The sequence below is a fragment of the Parasteatoda tepidariorum genome, chromosome 5, assembly GCF_982258835.1.
Source record: "Parasteatoda tepidariorum strain Cologne lab strain chromosome 5, Ptep-v5.0, whole genome shotgun sequence".
NCBI lineage: Eukaryota > Metazoa > Arthropoda > Arachnida > Araneae > Theridiidae > Parasteatoda > Parasteatoda tepidariorum.
In genome coordinates, this window is record NC_141759.1 from 1,801,334 (window position 1) to 1,821,241 (window position 19,908).

Below are 19,908 nucleotides of genomic sequence, written 5' to 3' on the forward strand. Positions count from 1 at the left end.
TGTAAAATATAGGTCTATTTTAAATTTTTTTAATATAAAAAATAGGAAATCAATAGTAGTATATGGAAAGGGCAAAAGTGTCCTCTAGCCCCCCCCATATACTACTTCTTTGCACAGATATTCAAGTTACTATTTCTAATAATTTTCTGTCAATTTCTTTCATTTGCTTTTATCCTATTTTGATTTACGAACTCTCTTTCACAAATAGCTGTTGACAAGTGTTCTGTCTTTTCTGACTTTGATGTAATGACGAAAATGCAACTGATGTGTTAGTATTTCAAGCCGAGGAAAAAATTTCCATTCATTTCAATGATGCATCATTTTTTCCTAAAACAGTTCCAAGGTAGAAAATGTGCTTGATTAATTTTTCAAGAGTATTACAGATTTTCAATGCGAGAAATACAAAAAATAATTTGAGGAGTTAAACATACATCCCGCTATGAATATATAGACATTGATACCTACCAGTCCAACATGCATCAGTTAAATTGTTACAGATGAAGTCTATAATGAATGAATAATGTGTAACTGAAATTGCTAACTTTTATTACAAATTACCAAAGCTATTTAATTCTTATCCAAACATGTTCAACACATTTGTCTATACAAAAAGAAAAGTCCGATTCTAGGAGGGAAATGATTTTGATTAGCATCTAGAGTTCAACCTAAAAAAAAGTATTACCCATTTATTGTTGAAGCTATGAAAACATTATATGGACCAATCCATTTTTTCACAATAGCAGATGGGATTGCAGCTGCTTCATCAATCACAACCAGATCAGCATTTCCTAATTTGGTGTACTCCAATGGAGGGACATAAGTAACCATTTGCCTGTGACGATGAACCATTTGAACTCCAGTGATGAAATTCATATTATTCATACTTGCAGAGGACACTTCAAAATCTATTCCTTCCTATGGAAAGAATAACTATAATACAGTGACTGCTGCTACTAATAAAGTCAGTTGTTAAATATTTTTCGTTTCTCCAAAAACAGAATAATTGCAAGATTAAAACATGTTCAAATAAAACTAGCCTAGAATGAATTGAAATTTTCTTTTTATTTTATTGTAAATTTCAATTTGAGGGCAAAATTCTCTAGAAATGCACACATCGATATTTTCTGTGTGTTATCAGATTTCATTTTTTGATAAAAAAAAAAGCAAGGTATTGAAAACAAAATAAAAATGATTTGCTTCAGCTTAGAAAAAAGAGAGCATGGTTCCAAATAGAGTAAATTCTCATTTTAACATTTAATTCTAATTCTTATTTCCTGTAAAAAATTCTCATTTCTCGTAATTAAAATAGTTCAAACTATTAAAAAGAATATTTACTATCGTGAAAATTTTGGGCAATCTATAAATTGATTGAAAAATGCCTAAAATTCTTGTATTTATAAAACTTGGTGTTTTCTTTCCGCTTCTTTTTTTCCCTCCTTTTTTTTCTAAATTTGTAGACTACTAAATACTAAATATACTTGCTAAATAACAACTGTAAAAATACTTGACAGAATCTCGAAAGATCAAGCAAAAAAACTATTGGAATAGTCGCAAAGCAAGCACATCAAAAAATAATTGTCAGATCCAAGTAACATCAGATAAAATATTAAAAATTTAAAAAATACCAGAAAATAGAAATAATAGTTTTTAATAAATGTAACAACTAATATTATTTAATAAATGTAATAACAATATAATAACAATCATATAACCATGCCTGTGAGTTTAATTTGATTGTTGTGAGATATATATACAGTAAGACCCGCTTTTTGCGTTCCATCAAAGTAGAGCACAATGCGAAACAGCGCTTAACAAAGCTATCTTAACATGTAAATAATGGGGTAAGGGGAAGATGGATAGAAAATCGGTTAGGTATTAAATGTAATAATTATACTTTTTTTTTAATAAAAATAAAACCAAACATTTATTTCTTACAAAAATAAAAACAATATAAAAGAATATACATACTTATAAAAACAAATAAAATTCTAAGTCAGTCAGATCATTCAGTCTATTTTGTGTTTCCAATTTTCTGCCTTTTTGTCAAGAAGGCATCTAATGTAGTTTGTGTTTTCCTTTTGCGTTCTGTTAGAAGCTGTTGATAAGTGGGTAAAGCATCTATAACACTCCGTCTTGCTTTTGAACTCCTGTCAAAATTTAGTTCATTTTCAACAAATTGGTCCATAATTTCAGTTATAGAGGTCAAACTCCCTACAACAAATGTCATCGAAAGTTCTTTTTGCTCTTCTTCGAAATCACTACTATCAATATTTTTGTTTTCTTCTGGCTCAGTTAATTCCTTGAGCTCATCATTAGAAAGACTAACTGCTGTTTCCTGAACTATTTCTTCGACGTCTTCCACATTTACCTCATCTAAACTGGTTTGTTTTGCTAATTCCACTATTTCATCCATATCGACAGAGTGTCCAATGTTTCGCTCTAACTTAAATATGGCCAAATGTTCTTCTATACTCCTTTCAAAGATGTTTCTCTTATCTTACGCCAAGAAAGGTTTATGTTTTCTACAGCATTCATGATATTGTAGTTTTTCCAAAATTCTCTTATTGATTGCTTCTCTTCTCCGTCTATTTTGTCAAACATCTGCTTTAACGTTCGTCGCAAGTAATAAGCCTTAAAATTGGATATAACGCAAAGCGGGTTCTTACTGTGTGTATATATATATAATCAGGTATATAGCAGGCTTTTTTCATATATAGCCTAATATTCATGAAGATTAACTTTCACACATTTAACAAAAAATTTATAACGAAACAATATTATTTATGAGACATTGATTCTGGAGCTGCTTATTATTAAATTCAACAACTTTTTAGAATCAAAAGCACATTTAGATCTCAATGAAAGTAAAAGTAAATTGCATTTTAAATAAGCCTTTCACTCTATACTAAGAATGATTAAGTAATAAGTAAACAAAATAATATTCAGTTTTCTTTAAAAAAAAAAAAATAACAATTACTTTGAAATCCAAAATCTGAAGACCTTTTATCAGAAAAGAGAACAGAGTTTGAACATTCTCCAAATGAGGTGATGTGACATAGATATTTGAGAGATGCAAGTCCAAGGCTAAGCAAACAGCCAAACCAAGAACAGCTGATTTCCCTCTTCCTCTTCCAGAGGTTAGGGATGATACAGAGAGCGGTGCACTTTTGCCCTTCAGGCCACTTTCTGACAATCTTTTTAGTGCTTCACCCTGATCTGATGAGTAACACAAGGAGAGGATCTTGGAGAAATTGTCTGCAGAACAGTCATTCAATTCCTTCTTTTGTGAGTCATGACTTATAAACTGTTTAAAAAAAAAAAAAAAAGGAACTCATGAAAGAATGCTTATTTAAGCTGTTCAGGACTAGAACACATGCATGTTTGGGACAGGGGAATTTTTACCCTTACGGCCTAATTTCAATAAAAAATTTATGTACAATTATTACTGAAATTTTAAACACTAAAATTTACAATTTATTATCATTGACAATATCTGAATATACTGTAATCAAACGATTGCAATATTTAATAAAACAATTTCAAAACATACAAAATACTCTAAATGACAAATCTACATCCACACAAACCAATAAGAATTCAGTAAGTCTTTTTCCCCCAAAATATTAACAAAAATCCAGAACACGGTAATTCTTGGGCCCAATCTTCCCGATGAGTCGAACACGCGCAGTAGTTAACATGTTTGAATACCTTGCGGCGACGCAACGTAATCGTAACAGCAACAGTTATGATCAAGAATTGGAACTCTAACTTTTTATTCGGCAGAACAATTAAAACTGTCTCTGTAGTATGATGCTCTCTGTTGATTTATATTCACCTTCTTTATACTTTAATATTTTCGAAGTTTATAAATTCTAAAATAATGTAAATTCTAATGATTAGTCTCCTGAACATTAACCAACCACCACAATTCTTGAATCAAATAAAAAAAAACTGAGTACCGAAAGTGCTTATTGTGGCATGAAGGGTGGATCACGCCATCACGTACACACGATCATGGTCCTGAACAGGTTAAATTTAAAAAATTACATAAATGTAAATAAAACAATTTCACAAGCAAACATAACATAAAAGTTTAAACATAAAAGTAAAAACATAAAAGTTAATTGCAAAAATCATGTATTTTTTGTAATTTAGAACAACAATCAACTGGGCAAAGAAAAAATCTATTTTTAAAAGATAGAAAATTAAGCACTTTTTTTTTACAAATCCTGAATAAAAAAACCACCTTTAAGGGATTTTAAAAAACGTAAATCAAAAATAAGCACCCTTAAGCACTTTTTAAAAATGCTACGCACCCTGTCCATGCCCTAAGAGAGATTCAAACCTGCAACCACCTGTTTAAAAAACATAAACTTTAATAAATGCATGATAACTAAAAAAGATGTTCACAAGGTCTGCATCAAAACGGCTTCTTGCATTGTCATAAATTTTTGAAAAGTGTTTTGTTTCTCACAAGCATGAGACAATATAAAAGCAGAAATATTTTCTTTTTTAGTCAAGCTACAATATCAGAATTTGCCATTTTATATATATTATTTGTTTAATGGCTCTGCCACTGTGTTTTGTTTTGGGAATAACCTCCTTCCTAAATGTAGAATTATTGCTTTGACCAGTAATAAGTGAGATTATCTGGCCCCTAAGATTAATTGTTGATGTTATGATTATCAATCATTAAAGAAAAATTGCGATGTTCAATTATAGTGTTTTTTAATAAGTCCATGGAAACCAACCCACAGCTAACAAACAAGCTTTTAGTAAAAAAGAATGAGAAATTATGAATAAAAAAAACTGATTTTTTTTTCTAGTAACATCTAGTAGTGGGAGTTTTTTCTTCATCTATCCTGGGGAGATTTTCAACTAATATGGAAAATGGAGAAAAAAGAGTTGCTACATAGGATGTCTTAACAGATTTTTACATTGAACCAAACATATTTGTTGAATGCGATGAGCTCCTAGAAGAAAGAACGCCTCAGCACGAATCAATTTCGTAGTCCGACGTAATGAACATAAACTGTGCAGTTAGTGAAAAATAAGAAAGATGTTACTATGTTCGGGCTACTAAGCTGCGCAGCAAGGGAAAATACAAAAGATGTCATCACATTTGAACTACTAAAGGATCAAATTTCTTGTTTATGATAACCCGTACTGGGGCCTTCTCTTTTCTGGGAGGTATTGCTCATAGGTGCACCATAATTTCTGCATTTATAATTGTATTACAACAAGATTTCATTTCCTGTCCCTCACTTCTCAGACATTTGTGATAACAATATAAAACTCATTGATAATACATAATATTAATTCCATATCTTTTTTTTGGTAAGAAGCTCAGTTACCTAACCTGTATTTAAAATCATAATACCTTTGAATAGGATCTCTCAGAGACATTGAACTGCTCAGGAATTAGTTTGATGTTTAATGAGTCATCCGTGACTAGACAATTTTCACAAGAATGCAAAGACAGTACAAATCTTTTATTGAATAATGGCTTCACCTTGTCACATGCTTCAGTCACAAATTTAGCATGGGCATCCTGAAATTTGTGTAATGCACGTTTTAGAATGAAGAAAGAATTAAATAAATGTAAACATTTTTTATGCCAAGACACTGCAACAGAAAGACAAATTTCTAATGTAAAAACACATAGAAAACACAAGTTAGAGAGAAATAATAGACATTTTTCTTTGTTCATTCAATAAAAATATATTGCATATGATAAATTTACTTCATAAAAAAAATATAATTTTCTTGAAAAAAGAAACTTTTTCACAATGACAAAATACCATTCAATGGATAACCTCAACTCTTCTTCAACAAATCCACTGCTGGATGAAAATCTTATCATTTTTCCAAACTTCTTCAACTGCTTTTTTATGGCCTTCACAACTTTTCAAGTTAAGACTCAAAATCATTTTTATTAAAGGGCATAAAAAACAACTCACTTTTTTTACCTAACTCTGATATTAACAATAGTGGTAACGAATTCTTAAAGAAATGTTTTCACCAAAAAAGTTAAATGTATATAAAACATGCAATTATAATGTATTGAAATATCATACCATGTGAAAGGAAAATATTTCTTCTACAGATGTGATATCAGGCAACAAGAATATAATCATCCCACCTCCTTCAACGCATTCTATTAATCGAGCGAGTGTGTTTGGCATCAATGCTTCAAAATCCTGCATAATTAGTAAACCAAAAGTTTGTCCTAATATTTTATCACTCTCACTGAAAGACAATTTTAATAATAAACACTATAATCTAAATTGTTTAGGTTTTATCAAACATTTTTTGTAAACGAAATGTAAATGACAAAACTTGTGCATAACAAAAAATTGCAATTATATATTTTAGCATTTTGGGACAACAGTCTTAAAAATATCTTTCGATGGTATTTGAAATGATTAAATTTAATATTTCTTATTTTATTTTTTTCTGCTGCAAATCTTATAGGCTGGGAACAATATGAAAATCTAAGACAACACATCCTTTATAGTAATATTAGTCTAAATCAGGAATAATTTAAATCTATAGCCTGCAGATTAAAAAAAAAATCACCTGAAACCTTTTGACTAGGTACCCAATACACCTTAAAAATATGAAGGAAAAAAAATAAAAAAGTAACAGGAAAAAAAAAATTTTTTTTTCAGTGCTCCCCATATCAGTAAGTTACCTGATTTAAATAAGCATTTCTCCGAGTATCAGAATTTAACCATTTCACTCTGCAAGTTTGATTTATGGAAATGGGTTTAGTATTTTCTGTGAAGAGCAATTCTTTACAAATTTGTACTAATAAAATGGACAAAAAATTCCCAGTTTTAAATTCTATTTATACATTTAAGAGCACATGATAATAACATAGGTTTGCAAAAAAAGATTAATAAAACCTTGAAAACATGAAAAAATAAAAGTTAATGAACATAATGTAATAAAAATACCTGTAATGTAATAAAAATACCTGTAATGACACACTTGAATGTTTGAAGACAATAAAAAATGTTCAAACATGTCTTCCTGCCTCAGTGGATAATATTCAGTGCAGTTTTTCTTTAACTTTTTTAATTTTTTATTCTGAAATCTAAAAAAAAAAGTTATTTGAATCACATTAATTAACACAATAAATTGTAATGTCAGAATCAATGTAAAAAAAAAAAAAAGCTTTTAACTTACAAATTGAATCCTAAATTCTTTTTGAAGCACCACAATGGTGGACTCATTTTTGAAGACTTTCTGTTCTTCAATAGTAAATGATACAGAAACACAACCTACAAAATAAATTAATATTTCAGTATATCTTCTCTTACTTTGCATTTAAACTGGGGGCCCAGAGTTTAAAAATTTTCAACACACCAGCTTAACTCCCAGATCCTGTATTGTGCTTTCGATAAATCTACCCGATCTATCCAGCGTTGAAATAACTTAAATTTACAAGAAATACCTGCGTACACATATTTACAAAAGCAACCATTTTTTTATTTTCGTAGAACACATCTAGCACAACATTCTGTCTGTTGCCACTCACACTTTTCATATATACACAGGTTAATATCAAGTTATTAATATTTACACTTTAAATGAATGACGTCATCTTATGAGAGTGATGTAACACTCCCACCTTTTGATTATGTGTATTCCAATAATCAAAATAACAAAAAATCTAATATAAATTTAAAATTATGTGTTCAAATATCTTGATGGTATCTTAACAGTTTGGCCACTTCTTGTGGTAACGATGTTTCGTAAGGTACTTGAGAAATTATTATGCTTGTCACCTTCATTTGAAGTTGCGCTTTCGTTTGGAGTTGAACCTTCATTTTGGTGTCGAACGTATTTCTAGTGGATAAATCCGCTGCACTGGCCTCAAAAACTCGGTATGTGCTGTTTTAAGTCGAGCCATGCGTATCCTTTTATCTTTACCAGGATAGACGGTAATAACTTTAGCCATCGGCCAGTGTAATCTTTTCTTTAAGTCATCTTCGATTAACACAATCTCGCCAACCTTTAGATCATAATAGTTATTCTTCTTGCGCGGTTGAAGGAGTGTCGCTAGGTATTCGCGGCGAAATCTTTTCCTCAACTGTTCTCTTAACGTCTGTTGATACCTATAGCGTTTTTTAAGATCTATTGTATCCAGCTGATATAAATCAGGTACTCCCACCGTCGAGATCTCTTGCAAAAACATGGACGGAGAAAGAGGTATTAAGCAGGGTTGGGTTTTTGATGTCAAAAAGTGGTTTTTGACATGACAAGGGTATAATATTGGTTTAAACCGTCAAAAATGTCAAAAACTGAAGTTTGCCAAGAAAATATATAAACTTCAAAACTACCAACAGTTGCCATGCATTATATTGAAATTTAATTATACTATAGGTAATCAGCAGGTTTTAAAATATTTTTTAATTAAAATTAAAGTAAAATAACAGATTTAAAATCTCAGAAATTTATATTCAAATGCATGTGCAGAAAAATTTTGCACAAAAATGGTTTAAATATTTATATTTAAAAAAAAAAAAATTTTTTTTTTGATATTTAAGAAAATTAAAAGTATATTACAATGCATTTTTGACATATAAGGAACATATAACTTATATTTATAAGGAACTTACGAGTTATGTTGTATAAATACAAACTTGATACAAGTGTATAAAAAAATTTTTAATGTTATACCGACTATCTTTATTATCCAGTATGTTAATTTGAATTTAAAAGTAGTTATATTTATGAATAATGATAAATATAATTCATATTGTTTATTATATTTATTTATAATTATTACACTTATCATTTTAAAACAATTTTTATCTCTTAATTTTTTTTTCTCCACTTGTATTAAGAATACAAATAATGTATATTTTGAAAGCAAGAAGTAATTATTCAACAGCTGAATATTTAGATATTCAACAAAACTATATTGTATTCAGCAAAATGAAATACACAAGTATTTGGATAAACTAAATTTTCAGCATAGTAAATGAATAGGCTGAATATACTGCAAATTGACACTAACTACTCTGTGTATTTAACAGAAAGCACTTAAATTTGTATTGTCTTATGTTAACTATGAATTTTAAAAAATTGAAGATTTAAAATTCAGAATTACTGATTTTTCTGAAAAACTAACAAGCAATCACAAAAGTCAAACTAAACAGAAGAACATTACAGTCACAGTTCCATGAAATGTTTAAACAAATTATTATAGAAATTTTTTAATTATCCTAATTAAATACATAATTTTAAAAATTAGATCATGCATCACACTACATAATCAAAATGAAAATGATGGAAGTAGAAATTTAATTCAAAATTCAATAGTCTAGTGCATTTGCTCCTATATTAGACATTGCTCCTATATGGACATTGGTTACTATTCAAAATATAAGTGTTTTTTCAAAATTTTAAATTTATTTTTTCTAGAACATATTTAGAAACACTATCCTTTATAAAAAATATATAAATTTTATGTATTAATTAAATTTCACATATGAATATAGGTTTTTGACATTTTTGACAGTGAGGTTTTTGACGTGATGGTTTAAACCATGGTTTAAACTGTCAAAAACTGTCACATGTCAAAAACCTGCCAACCCAGGTATTAAGTCATCCAGATCTTCTGAGAGGTATGTAAGAGGTATTGAATTGATAACTGACTTGCAGTCACATAGAACACTACTCATTTCTTCGCATGAAAGGCATGCTTTCCCCAAAATTTTTGGAAAAATATTTTTTACCAATTTCACCATAATCTCCCAAAAGCCCCCCCACCAGGGAGCAGATAGTGGATTAAATTTTCATTCAATTTTGTATACTGATGTTTCAGCTTCAATTGACTTCCAATCTAAGGACTGAAGTAGATTCTCAGCTCCTATAAAATTACTCCCGTTGTCACAATAGATGATGTGAGGTCTTCCTCGGCGAGCAATGAATCTTCGTAAACTCAAAAGGAACGCCTTAGTTGAAAGTGACTGCACAAGTTCGAGATGTATTGATCGATAAACGGCACATGTGTAGATGATAATCCAACTTTTCACACCTTCCTTTAAATGAAGAGGTCCGGCAAGATCTATCCCGACCACTTCAAAAACAGAAGCTTCTTTAACTCTGTCTTCAGGTAAACCTACGGGAACAATTTTTATACTTCGTGCATTATATCGTTTGCATCTAACACAGGTTTTGAGGATGCGACGAACTGCTCGACGTCCATTAATAATCCAATAATTTTCTCTTAAATTGGACAGTAAAATTTGCAGTCCAGCATGTAAACATTTCAAATGCTTTTCTTTGATTAGCATATCAACCAACATAAGTTTTTCTGGAAGCAAAATAGGCAAGCTAAAATTCTCGGTATCATTTCTCTCTGTCAATTTTGTTTTAATTCTATATATTCCTTTTTCATCTTTGAAGACATTCAATGATTTTAAGCTTTTATATAATCTGCAGTAAATGCTTCGTTTTGAATAACTTTTATAAGTTTGATTTCTGCATTTTCTACTTCAGCCAGAGTTAGTCCACCCTTTTTCCTATCTTTTTCAGACAGTTTGCAATTTTCAAGGAATCTTAGAATCCATCCAACCATTCTGACATTTTTCGTGTAGCTTGAAAAATAAGAAAAAAACTGGTTTGTTCCAAGCAAATTTTTACTTACGAGTATGGTTGTTCTTTTTTCTTTTTCCTTGTTGATAGCTTCTTCATCAATTTGATATTCAGATAGAGGCCATGTGTTTTCAGGTAATTTCAACCAGGAAGGACCTTCCCACCACCTTGAACTCAATAACTTTGTTACCGAGCAGCCGCGTGATGGTAGATCGGCTGGATTAGAGTGACCGGGAACGTGTCGCCAATTTCCTGATGAAAGAGCACGGATTTCTTTTACTCTATTTCTGACAAACACACTCCATGGCTCATCTTTCTGGATCCATTGTAAAGCAGTTGTAGAATCGGACCAATAATGAATCTTGACATTTTCTATTTCTAAGCTTTTCTTAACGAAATCTGCTAGACGAGTACCAATGCAACAGCTTAGAAGTTCAAATCTAGGAATAGATTTTCCTTTTAAAGGTGCTATTTTTGATTTAGCAAGTAACAATTGTACTGTTGTTTGATATTCTGTCTGACATCTAATGAAAACGACAGCTGCATATGACAGACCACTAACGTCGCAAAATACATGAAGACTTAAGCTACTATTTCTCAAAATAGCGTGACGGGGAATTTTCACTGTATGCAGTATATTCAGATCTTCCAACCATTGGAGAAATTTCTTTTTTATATCCTCAGAAACTTTTGAATCCCAACCTAATTTTGATTGCCAACTTGTTTGCAATAAAATCTTCGGATATAACATAATTGGACAAGTAAATCCGATTGGATCAAACACTCGATTAGCAAAAGATAATATTACTCTTCTGGTGATAATTTCTGGAGGATCAATAATTGTTCGAGTGTCACAAAACAATATGTCCTCTGGTCTGTCCCACAGAAGACCCAACACAGGTGACTGTTCAAAATTTTCAGTTAAGTTTTCTTTCTCTGTAAACTCCCAACCTCGCAGTTCGACATCAGAGATATGGATTCCTTTACTTCGTAATTCAGATAACCAAGGACCGTTTTTCAAACTTGGAATATATACACAGATTACCTGTTGGTCTAAAACTTGAATTTCGAACTTGTTATTTTTCCTCATATTTCATATCCACAATGTGTATTTTTTATGTTCTTTTCTGGAACTAGCTCCACCAAAGACTACGTGTGTTAAAGTTTCATATTTGTTGGTCTTCCATCCCATTTCATTTATTGTTGATTTCAGAATGTACGACCATTGAGATCATGTATCACATAGTGCTCTAACAGTTTTCCGTTGTCCATTGGCTTCAATAACTACCATAAGGGTTTGCAATAAGACTTCAGGTTGGCTTTAATTCGACAAAGTAGTATTTTCTTCAGCTGATGTGTCCACAGCAGATGTCTGATTTATTTGGCTCAAGTCAGGGCACATTACAGGCCAATGTCTTTTGTTACAAACAATACATCGAATATTAGCCCTGCAGTGTTTCGAGTGATGCCCCACCTTCAGACATAAAAAACAGGCCTTCTGTTTCTTTATTATTTCCTGTTTCTCATCTAATGATAAATTCTTTCCCTTAAAACAATTTTCTGAATTATGTTGTTTCCCGCGAAAAATGCAGTTGAGTTTAAAATGTGGTGCTATTGACCCATTCTCAGAGAGCAAATCATTTGCAGTAAAATCAGGAGTTGATATTTCGGAATCTTTGTCTCTTTTACGATGCGAAGAGTCATAATTTTTAAAACCAGTTTTTGCCATAGAAATACGTTCTTCGCCTTCGACTCTCAAAAATTTTAATAACTGCGATAACTTATTACCATAGGAATCACTTGAATAATTTTCCTTAGTAATTACAGGATTTCTCAGCCACACTCTTAATAAATCCTCTGGAATACATGATTCCACAAGCGGAAACAACATTGCTGCGTATTTCTCTTTTATTACGCCAATAGACTCCAGTGAACGCAGATATGACTCCAATTTATCGTAAATTTGCATTATGTTCATCTTTGCTTTTGTGTTCATTAAATTTTTCACCACTAAATTTAATAATTCTCTTACGTAATATTCGACGAGGAGTTCTTCCCGCCCAAATCTTGTTTTTAAACTTTCTACCACTTTGGCATAATTATCAGCAGACGGCGGATAACGGTTCCCAATTTCCCTTGCTCTACTTCCGACAACCATGCATTGAATGAGATATTGGAATTTGTCCTCATCACTCATACATTCATCATCATGGATTCGACTAAATTGGCTCCAAAAACTTAACCAATCCTTGACTTCCCCACTAAATTTAACTAATTCTATTTTGGGAAGCTTTAATTTTTTCTTTTCAGCCGCCACAGACAAAGCGGTTTCGGGAAATGTTAGAAATTTTTCCAAATATATTTTCACTTCAATACGAATTGCATCAGTTTTTTCCTTGTACTCTCCAATTTTATCGTATTCTTCAGATAAGTTTTCTGATTTGGCGTCAACTAATAATTTATATATTTCTTCATCTAATAATGCCAAATCGTTTGCAATACGTTCAAAAGATGAAAATTTAATTTCAATATCTTTACGAGTACTTTTATTTTCCTTACACATCGCCAATAATTGATTATAACGTTTTGTAAATGTTCCACGAACAGGAATTCGTTTGGCGATAAGAGAATCCATAATTGCAGTCGCCAATTAATATTGCAAATGAAAACTAACCTTTAAAATCCGGGTCACCACAATGTTTCGTGTTTCCGATAAATCTACTTGATCTACCCAGTGTTGAAATAACTTAAATTTACAAGAAATACCCGCGCACACATATTTACAAAAGCAAACTTTTTTTATTGCCTAGCACAACATTCTTTCTGTTGCCACTCACACTTTTCATATATACACAGGTTAATATCAAGTTATTAATATTTACACTTTAAATGAATGACGTCATCTTATGAGAGTGACGTAACAGATCCAACAATTTTACTATATATTATATTGAGTACCCATATGGCAGGCTTTCTGCGACATACCTCTCTAATACTAATATCTTTCTGCAAGATACTTAAAAGTAACAAATATACATATTACTAATTTAAAGTAACAGGAGCGTTAACTTCAACAAAGAATAAATAAATAAATTTAAAAAATTCAGATCAAATAAAGTAATTTATTTAATTGAATATGTAATATTTTTTTTTTCTAATATTATGAGTGATATTCTCGCATTTAGTTGGAAGATAACACACTAATTATTTCCCTTTTCGTATTTTGTAATTTATCATCAAATTAAAAAATAAATAAAAAATGGTACTACTGAAAAGAAAGATTGAAGACAAAATCTCGCTAATCGGACTCTTCAAGAAGAGGTTACTAAATGTGCGTTTTCATTTCGAGATTCAGTTGTTGTAATAAATAATAATGTATTAAAAATATTGTATTTTAAAAGCTATGTGAATATCAGTAGTAATAACTGCATAAAAAAGTAAAATGAAAATTTCGACCGAAAATTTTTTTTTTTACTTTATTATTTATTTTTTATTATTCAAGAATGAGAATAAAATAAAAAAAAATTTCCCTCCCCGATGAACGAGAAAGGCATCTTTTGAATACAATACGGAAGAAATGATAAAATCTTAAGAAAATTTCAGCAGAAAAGCAAAATTGTTTACTTTGAAAAATCTTTCCACAAGAACTCGGTAACGTGCTGCGACGATGTCGCAACTATTGGGCCATGAGGATGAGAACATTTGCACATACATTTGACTGAATTTATTTTAATTCACAGTTGAGTCATTTGCTCATTCTTGAGATAGAAAAAAATTTAATCTAATAAATCCTCCTTGATGTAAATCATTACGAATGTATTTTAATGCCAATAATACTCTTTCTGCAACAATTTGGCAAATGAGCAATGCTGATGCAATGCAGAAGAATGTCTGTAAGATACAATGAAATTGAAGAAGCTCTGGAGCAAGTATGGGAAAAGCTGTAGTTCTGGCACTTAAGAGAACACAGCTTTTCTGCACTACAGCTCCCTGATTTAAACACACAATTTAATTAATCACTAACAAGTTATAAAACTGAAATTTGGAATTAAAATTCAGATTATTCTGTCACTCTGCTCTTTCAAAAAGAAATACTTTTAAAATAAATAATTTGATGGAAAAAAAGTATTTCAATGCAAAAAAAGATTATATTGGCTCAATCCAAGAGAAATCAACCAAAAGAAGAAAAAAAGTCTTGTCATTGTGTCACAGATTTTCATGAAATTTTTTGTGGAAATGTTCTTCATAAAAAACAGCAAAAAAAATTTTTTTTTAGAATTTTTATATCAAAACTACATTTTGTGGGCAATTTTAAAACTTAATTTAAGAAAATTATGAAACTATAGTTGGTGGCTTACATGTTAAATTATATATATTTTTATTTATGAGCCAAGTTTCCTAATTTTGCTGTTATTATAAAGAAAGAAAAAGTCTACATTATGTAATTCAAGTTAACAGCAATGTGAATAAAACACAAATAAAGTACAGAAAAAGTACTATAGTTTCAGTTTCCTAAACAAAAAAACCTTCTGCAGTGTTTGAACTCCAAATGACATTATAAAATTAAATAGAAATACATACAGGCCAGGATAGCCTGGTCGGTAAGGTGTTGGGCCCATGTCCAAGAGTTCGAACCCTGCCGGCCGAAGACTCCTCGTGTAGTAAAGTGACTGATGCATGTTAAATCTGTTGAGTCGGAAAAGTCCTCCATGTTCCCATAACAAATCAATACCTCTGGGGGTACTGGATTGGAGATTGAACGCTCTCTGACTCAGGTCAAAATTACAATCTGTGGATGAATGAATGAATGTATGAATGGGTCCGCCCTATAAACGACGTATGGTGTGGCAGAAGTAGAATTCTTTGCCATAGGTGGTGCCACTGGAAAACAAAAAGAATCGCACCCCCTCTGCCTAAACAGACATTCGTCAACAACAATAGAAATACATGCAAAGTGGTTTAAACCAATCAGGAAAGAGGAACAAATTTAAACAAGATAATTAAAAGAATATTGGAAGAAATAGCCGGGAGGAGGCTTGGTGGGAACCCCAAAAGATTAAATTAGGCTAGATTTCTAAAGGTTAGGAAAAAGTGGGATACTAGAAAGATCATTAACTAAATTATTAGAATTTTTCAAAATATGAGGAGAGTCCCAAAACTCAAGTTTAGTAGATTTTAGCAGAAGAAAACTCAAACCTATGATTAAATTCCAACTATATAAGGGTGATGGAAGATCATTTAATATCCTGATTTTGAACATTTCTTTCAAGGGTAGATTCAGTTTCCAATATACAATGGATTATTCTAAGATGAAAATTTGATTAGCCATTAATGTCAGCAACAGGGTCTTAAGAAATTTAGTTTGAAGTGTTCATAAGGCAGCTATCTTTTGGTTAGTAGGCTGGAATGAAAGATTATGAGGAGGGTGTGAAACCGGAAATGGTCTATGATCAATGGTGAACATTTAAAAGCAATTTTGAATAATAAGAACACCTTAGAAAGGTAAACATTTAATATTCTTTTGTTTTATCGTGAAGAAAATGCAAGGATTTATAGAATACATAATATTGAATTAATATAATCAGATTATCAATCTATAAAAAGGAACTTCAAAGAGTTTCACTTCAAAATAGTCCAAAAACAGGTCACTTAAAAAGGGACTGAGGATTACCCATAGCTAAGCCATCAATTATTCAATAAAAGTTACCATTAAAAGTGAGACTACTCTAAGCAAATGCGAGTAAGGTGTACTAGTTCATCAATTTCAACTTGGCTGAAGTAAAATCCTAGTATTCTTTTTTAAGACAATTAAGGGAGAAGAAAGTTAGTGAATAAATATTAAATGTAAAAAATTCTTTAACAAAATCATACGAGTTTTTGACGGAATTCATACTAGAAACCGGATACAAAAATTTTTAATAAGATGCCAATTTATAAGAACTGACGACAATATCAGAATCAATGAGATTAAAAGAAGTACCTGCACTTTAGATAAAGTATAAAATTAGCACTGTATAAATTAGTAGGCACAAGAGAATATTCAAGATCATTATTAATAATTACAGTATTTTTGATGACATTACTCATTAACATTACAAGCAATAATTTGTATGGGATAATTCATTTTTGAGATTCCTCTTGATAAATTTGTATAGAACTACACTTTGATCCCCTTCAGCAATAACAATGTCCAGGTTAAACACTTAATCAGAAAGAGCAGTTTTACTAAGATTATAACACAAAAACAAAGGTTCTTGACCTCTTTATTTTTCTCATAATTTTAAATAGGACACTTTTCCACATAAAAAAATCACATAAGTGTAACTTTTTTTAACAGTAAGGAAATAATAAATGATCTGTGGCCAAATTACTTCTAGTTTAAGATTTTTTTAACTTCCAAGATTTCAATTCAGAAATAGCAGCTTTACTAAGATTATAGCACAAAAACAAAGGTTCTTGAGCTCAATATTTTTCTCGTAATTCTAAATATGATACTTTTCCAAATAAAAAAATCATAAAAATATATCTTCTTTTCCTTTGATCAATAAGAAAATAAAAAATGATCTGTAGCCAAAATACTTCGCAAGATTTTTTTAACGCAGAATAAAAAATCTATTTGAACTTAATTTTTTTTTCTCAAAATGTTAAATGTCATATATTTTAATTAAAAAAATTAATATGGGGTGGTTTTTTTTTTGCTTTTTATAAAAATAAAAAGTGGTTTTTACCCAAATTCAAGTATTTTTTAACACAAATCAAAATTATCAGACCTCAATTTTTTTTTTCCGTCCCAGACTAGTTTTTTTCTCATAACATTAGACATCATATCTTTTCACACAAAAATTCAAAAGAGTATTTTTTATTTTTACCCTTGGAAAAAATTATAAATAATAAAGTGGTTATAAGCCAAGACTTCTAGCTTCAAGATTTTTTATGTCACAAAAACAAGTTTTTTTACTTTAATTGTTTTCCCTCAATTTAATAAACGTATCATACTTTCCAATATTTAAATAATTCTTTTTAAGTCTAGTTAATTATTTTTAAAATCTTTTCCTGTCATTAGGATTAACATCAGAACACTAACAGAATGTGAGTTACAATAACTACATATTTAATAAACAAAATGAATTTCTTAATAAAATTGCTGAAAATTTTCTCTTTTGCAGTTGCATACTACTTTAACAAAAAGAGAAGGATAAAAAAGGCTTAGACTTTTACCGAGAGAATTACTACTTCCCTTTCTCAAAAGAACAAACACGTTTCGCAGAGAAGAGGAAAGGTCACAACTGCATGTAGTTGATTGTTAAGCTTTTCTGTATATTGCACTTCTGTCTTACTTAGTTGTTTCCTCTACTATCTTGTGTCAGACCCAGTGGCATGCCAATCAGGGGGGAAGGGCTTGAAAAATTAAGTGATTGGGAAAACAATGATTCACCCTGCCTGAAATATAGACACTCACAAAAATAAAGTCAAGTAAAATCGGTTTTTTAAAGTCAATAATTATGAAACTCTACCATACAACATAATTTATTAGCTGAAAATATTATATACGAGTATGACCCTAGAATTTACAATCATAAAAATTTGATAACGTAAAATTGTGAATTCTTTTTTCATGAAATGACTAAATTCTTAAAATATGAGAAACAATAAATCATAAGGAAAACACAACAAGCCTTGGAGAATGTATATAATTCATAGAAAGTTCATAGTGATTTTTACAAGCATTATTATTTAAAATTAAAAAAATGTTGGGTCAATAACTTAAATCTTACAATTCTTTAATTAACTATTTAAAATCCCGATTTAAATTCATAAAACATGGGATGTTCTGCGCTTAAAACTGAAAATCAAGGCAAAACTTTTGTGACAGCTACTATGACAATACTATGAAAATAATGACAACTACGAACACTACAACAATGGCATATAGAAGATCAAAATATTTCGTAATTTATATTAATTTAGGGGTTAATACAACAATTCAGATATTACAGAAGAAAAGTAAGTATTTCACCTGATTCTGAAAATTCTCCCCTAAAATAAAAAACATTGACCGATGTCGGAGAGATAGGCATTTTTTTATTAGTTTAGAAATCCTATTATCTATTGTTTCAGGTAACATTTGGATTGCAATTAAATTAACGCGTTATACACAATTTTCAATTTTTAAAAAAATAGCAAACAGAAAGTAAACAAATACACGTTTTTAAAAAGCTAATTATTACTAACGCTTTCGACGCTTTGTTTTTGTTGAACTCAGATCTTTTTAAACATACTCATTTTAGACGAAGGCTTATAAGCCTAAGGCTTAATAAATTTAAAAAAAAAAAATTTTTAATATTCTTTCCATGGTATTTTTCCATGGTATAACAAAATAGTATTTCTTCTTTTAGAGCAGGACCATCCAGAACACATAGAGAAAATATTTATGAATAAACAGAGCGTGAATGAGCAGGTATTCACGATCGCAGCGCTTGAGTACTCCCACTAGCGGGAGCCTGAAAATATCAGGCATTAGTTCCATCATAAATTGGCAATGACGGACGCCATTTTATTAGCAGCAAATAAGAAGCAAAATTTCCCTAAGGAAAAGGTAGAAGAACTTGAAAAAACTAACCAGAACATGCATTAAAGCAGAACACACCAAGCATTTGAAGAACATTTTCTCAATAATTTTTACCTTTCTATTACCAACAACATAACCCAAGTAGCACATAACATTAGATAATATCAGAAAAGCGGCAAAATCTAACGTTATATTACACAACTTGTAATATTAGAAAGATATAAAAGGTCGCTGTTTGCTCAGCCTTTTATAATATTAGATTCAATGCAAACTAATATTATCTAGCGTTCGCCATAATATTCTTTTGCGTTAGTTTTGATGCTATATAATATTAGATTTTGTATTTTCTGATATTATTCTGCTTTTTATTTTTTTGGAGTAAGCAAGAGGAAAATATGGATGGTAGTAGAATAATTCGACGATACAATTTTACTTAATTTTCTGTATTGTTGTGAAGCAGTAAAACATAGAAGAGTAGTTTTATGTCATTCCATGCATTATTTACTTAGCAATACAGAAATACTAAACAAAATTATATTAGCGAATTCTGCTACCTTCCATTTTTTTCCTCCTTACTCCAAAGTATATCTTATGTTCAGCTGATTTTTTCGAATATTTAAATTAGGAAATATTTTATTGCAACTTTTATTGATATTTCTTCTTTTATTCATACAATGGGTTTTCTGACAAATTTTATATCATTAATAATTTTCAAGTCTTTAATTTTA

General features: G+C 30.3%; 1 protein-coding gene across 4 annotated transcripts in view; it reads right to left on the reverse strand.

Moving 5' to 3' along the window:
* The window catches only part of LOC107436085 (RNA cytidine acetyltransferase), a 59,108-nt gene extending 40,095 nt beyond the window's left edge, over nucleotides 1-19,013 (reverse strand). The window contains exons 1-7 of one of the 4 annotated variants that reach the window (XM_087163109.1): nucleotides 18,844-19,013; nucleotides 7,192-7,286; nucleotides 6,980-7,099; nucleotides 6,078-6,249; nucleotides 5,381-5,551; nucleotides 2,978-3,304; nucleotides 683-915 (exon numbers count right to left, since the gene is read on the reverse strand). In XM_087163109.1, coding sequence (XP_087019235.1) covers nucleotides 683-915; nucleotides 2,978-3,304; nucleotides 5,381-5,551; nucleotides 6,078-6,249; nucleotides 6,980-7,099; nucleotides 7,192-7,238 — 1,070 coding nt within the window. In that variant the 5' untranslated portion in view covers nucleotides 7,239-7,286; nucleotides 18,844-19,013. Of the gene's footprint in view, nucleotides 1-682; nucleotides 916-2,977; nucleotides 3,305-5,380; nucleotides 5,552-6,077; nucleotides 6,250-6,979; nucleotides 7,100-7,191; nucleotides 7,287-18,628 lie in introns of all 4 variants that reach the window. The other 3 variants (XM_087163108.1, XM_087163111.1, XM_087163110.1) reach the window with 3 other exon arrangements.
* Nucleotides 19,014-19,908: the final 895 nt, after the last annotated feature.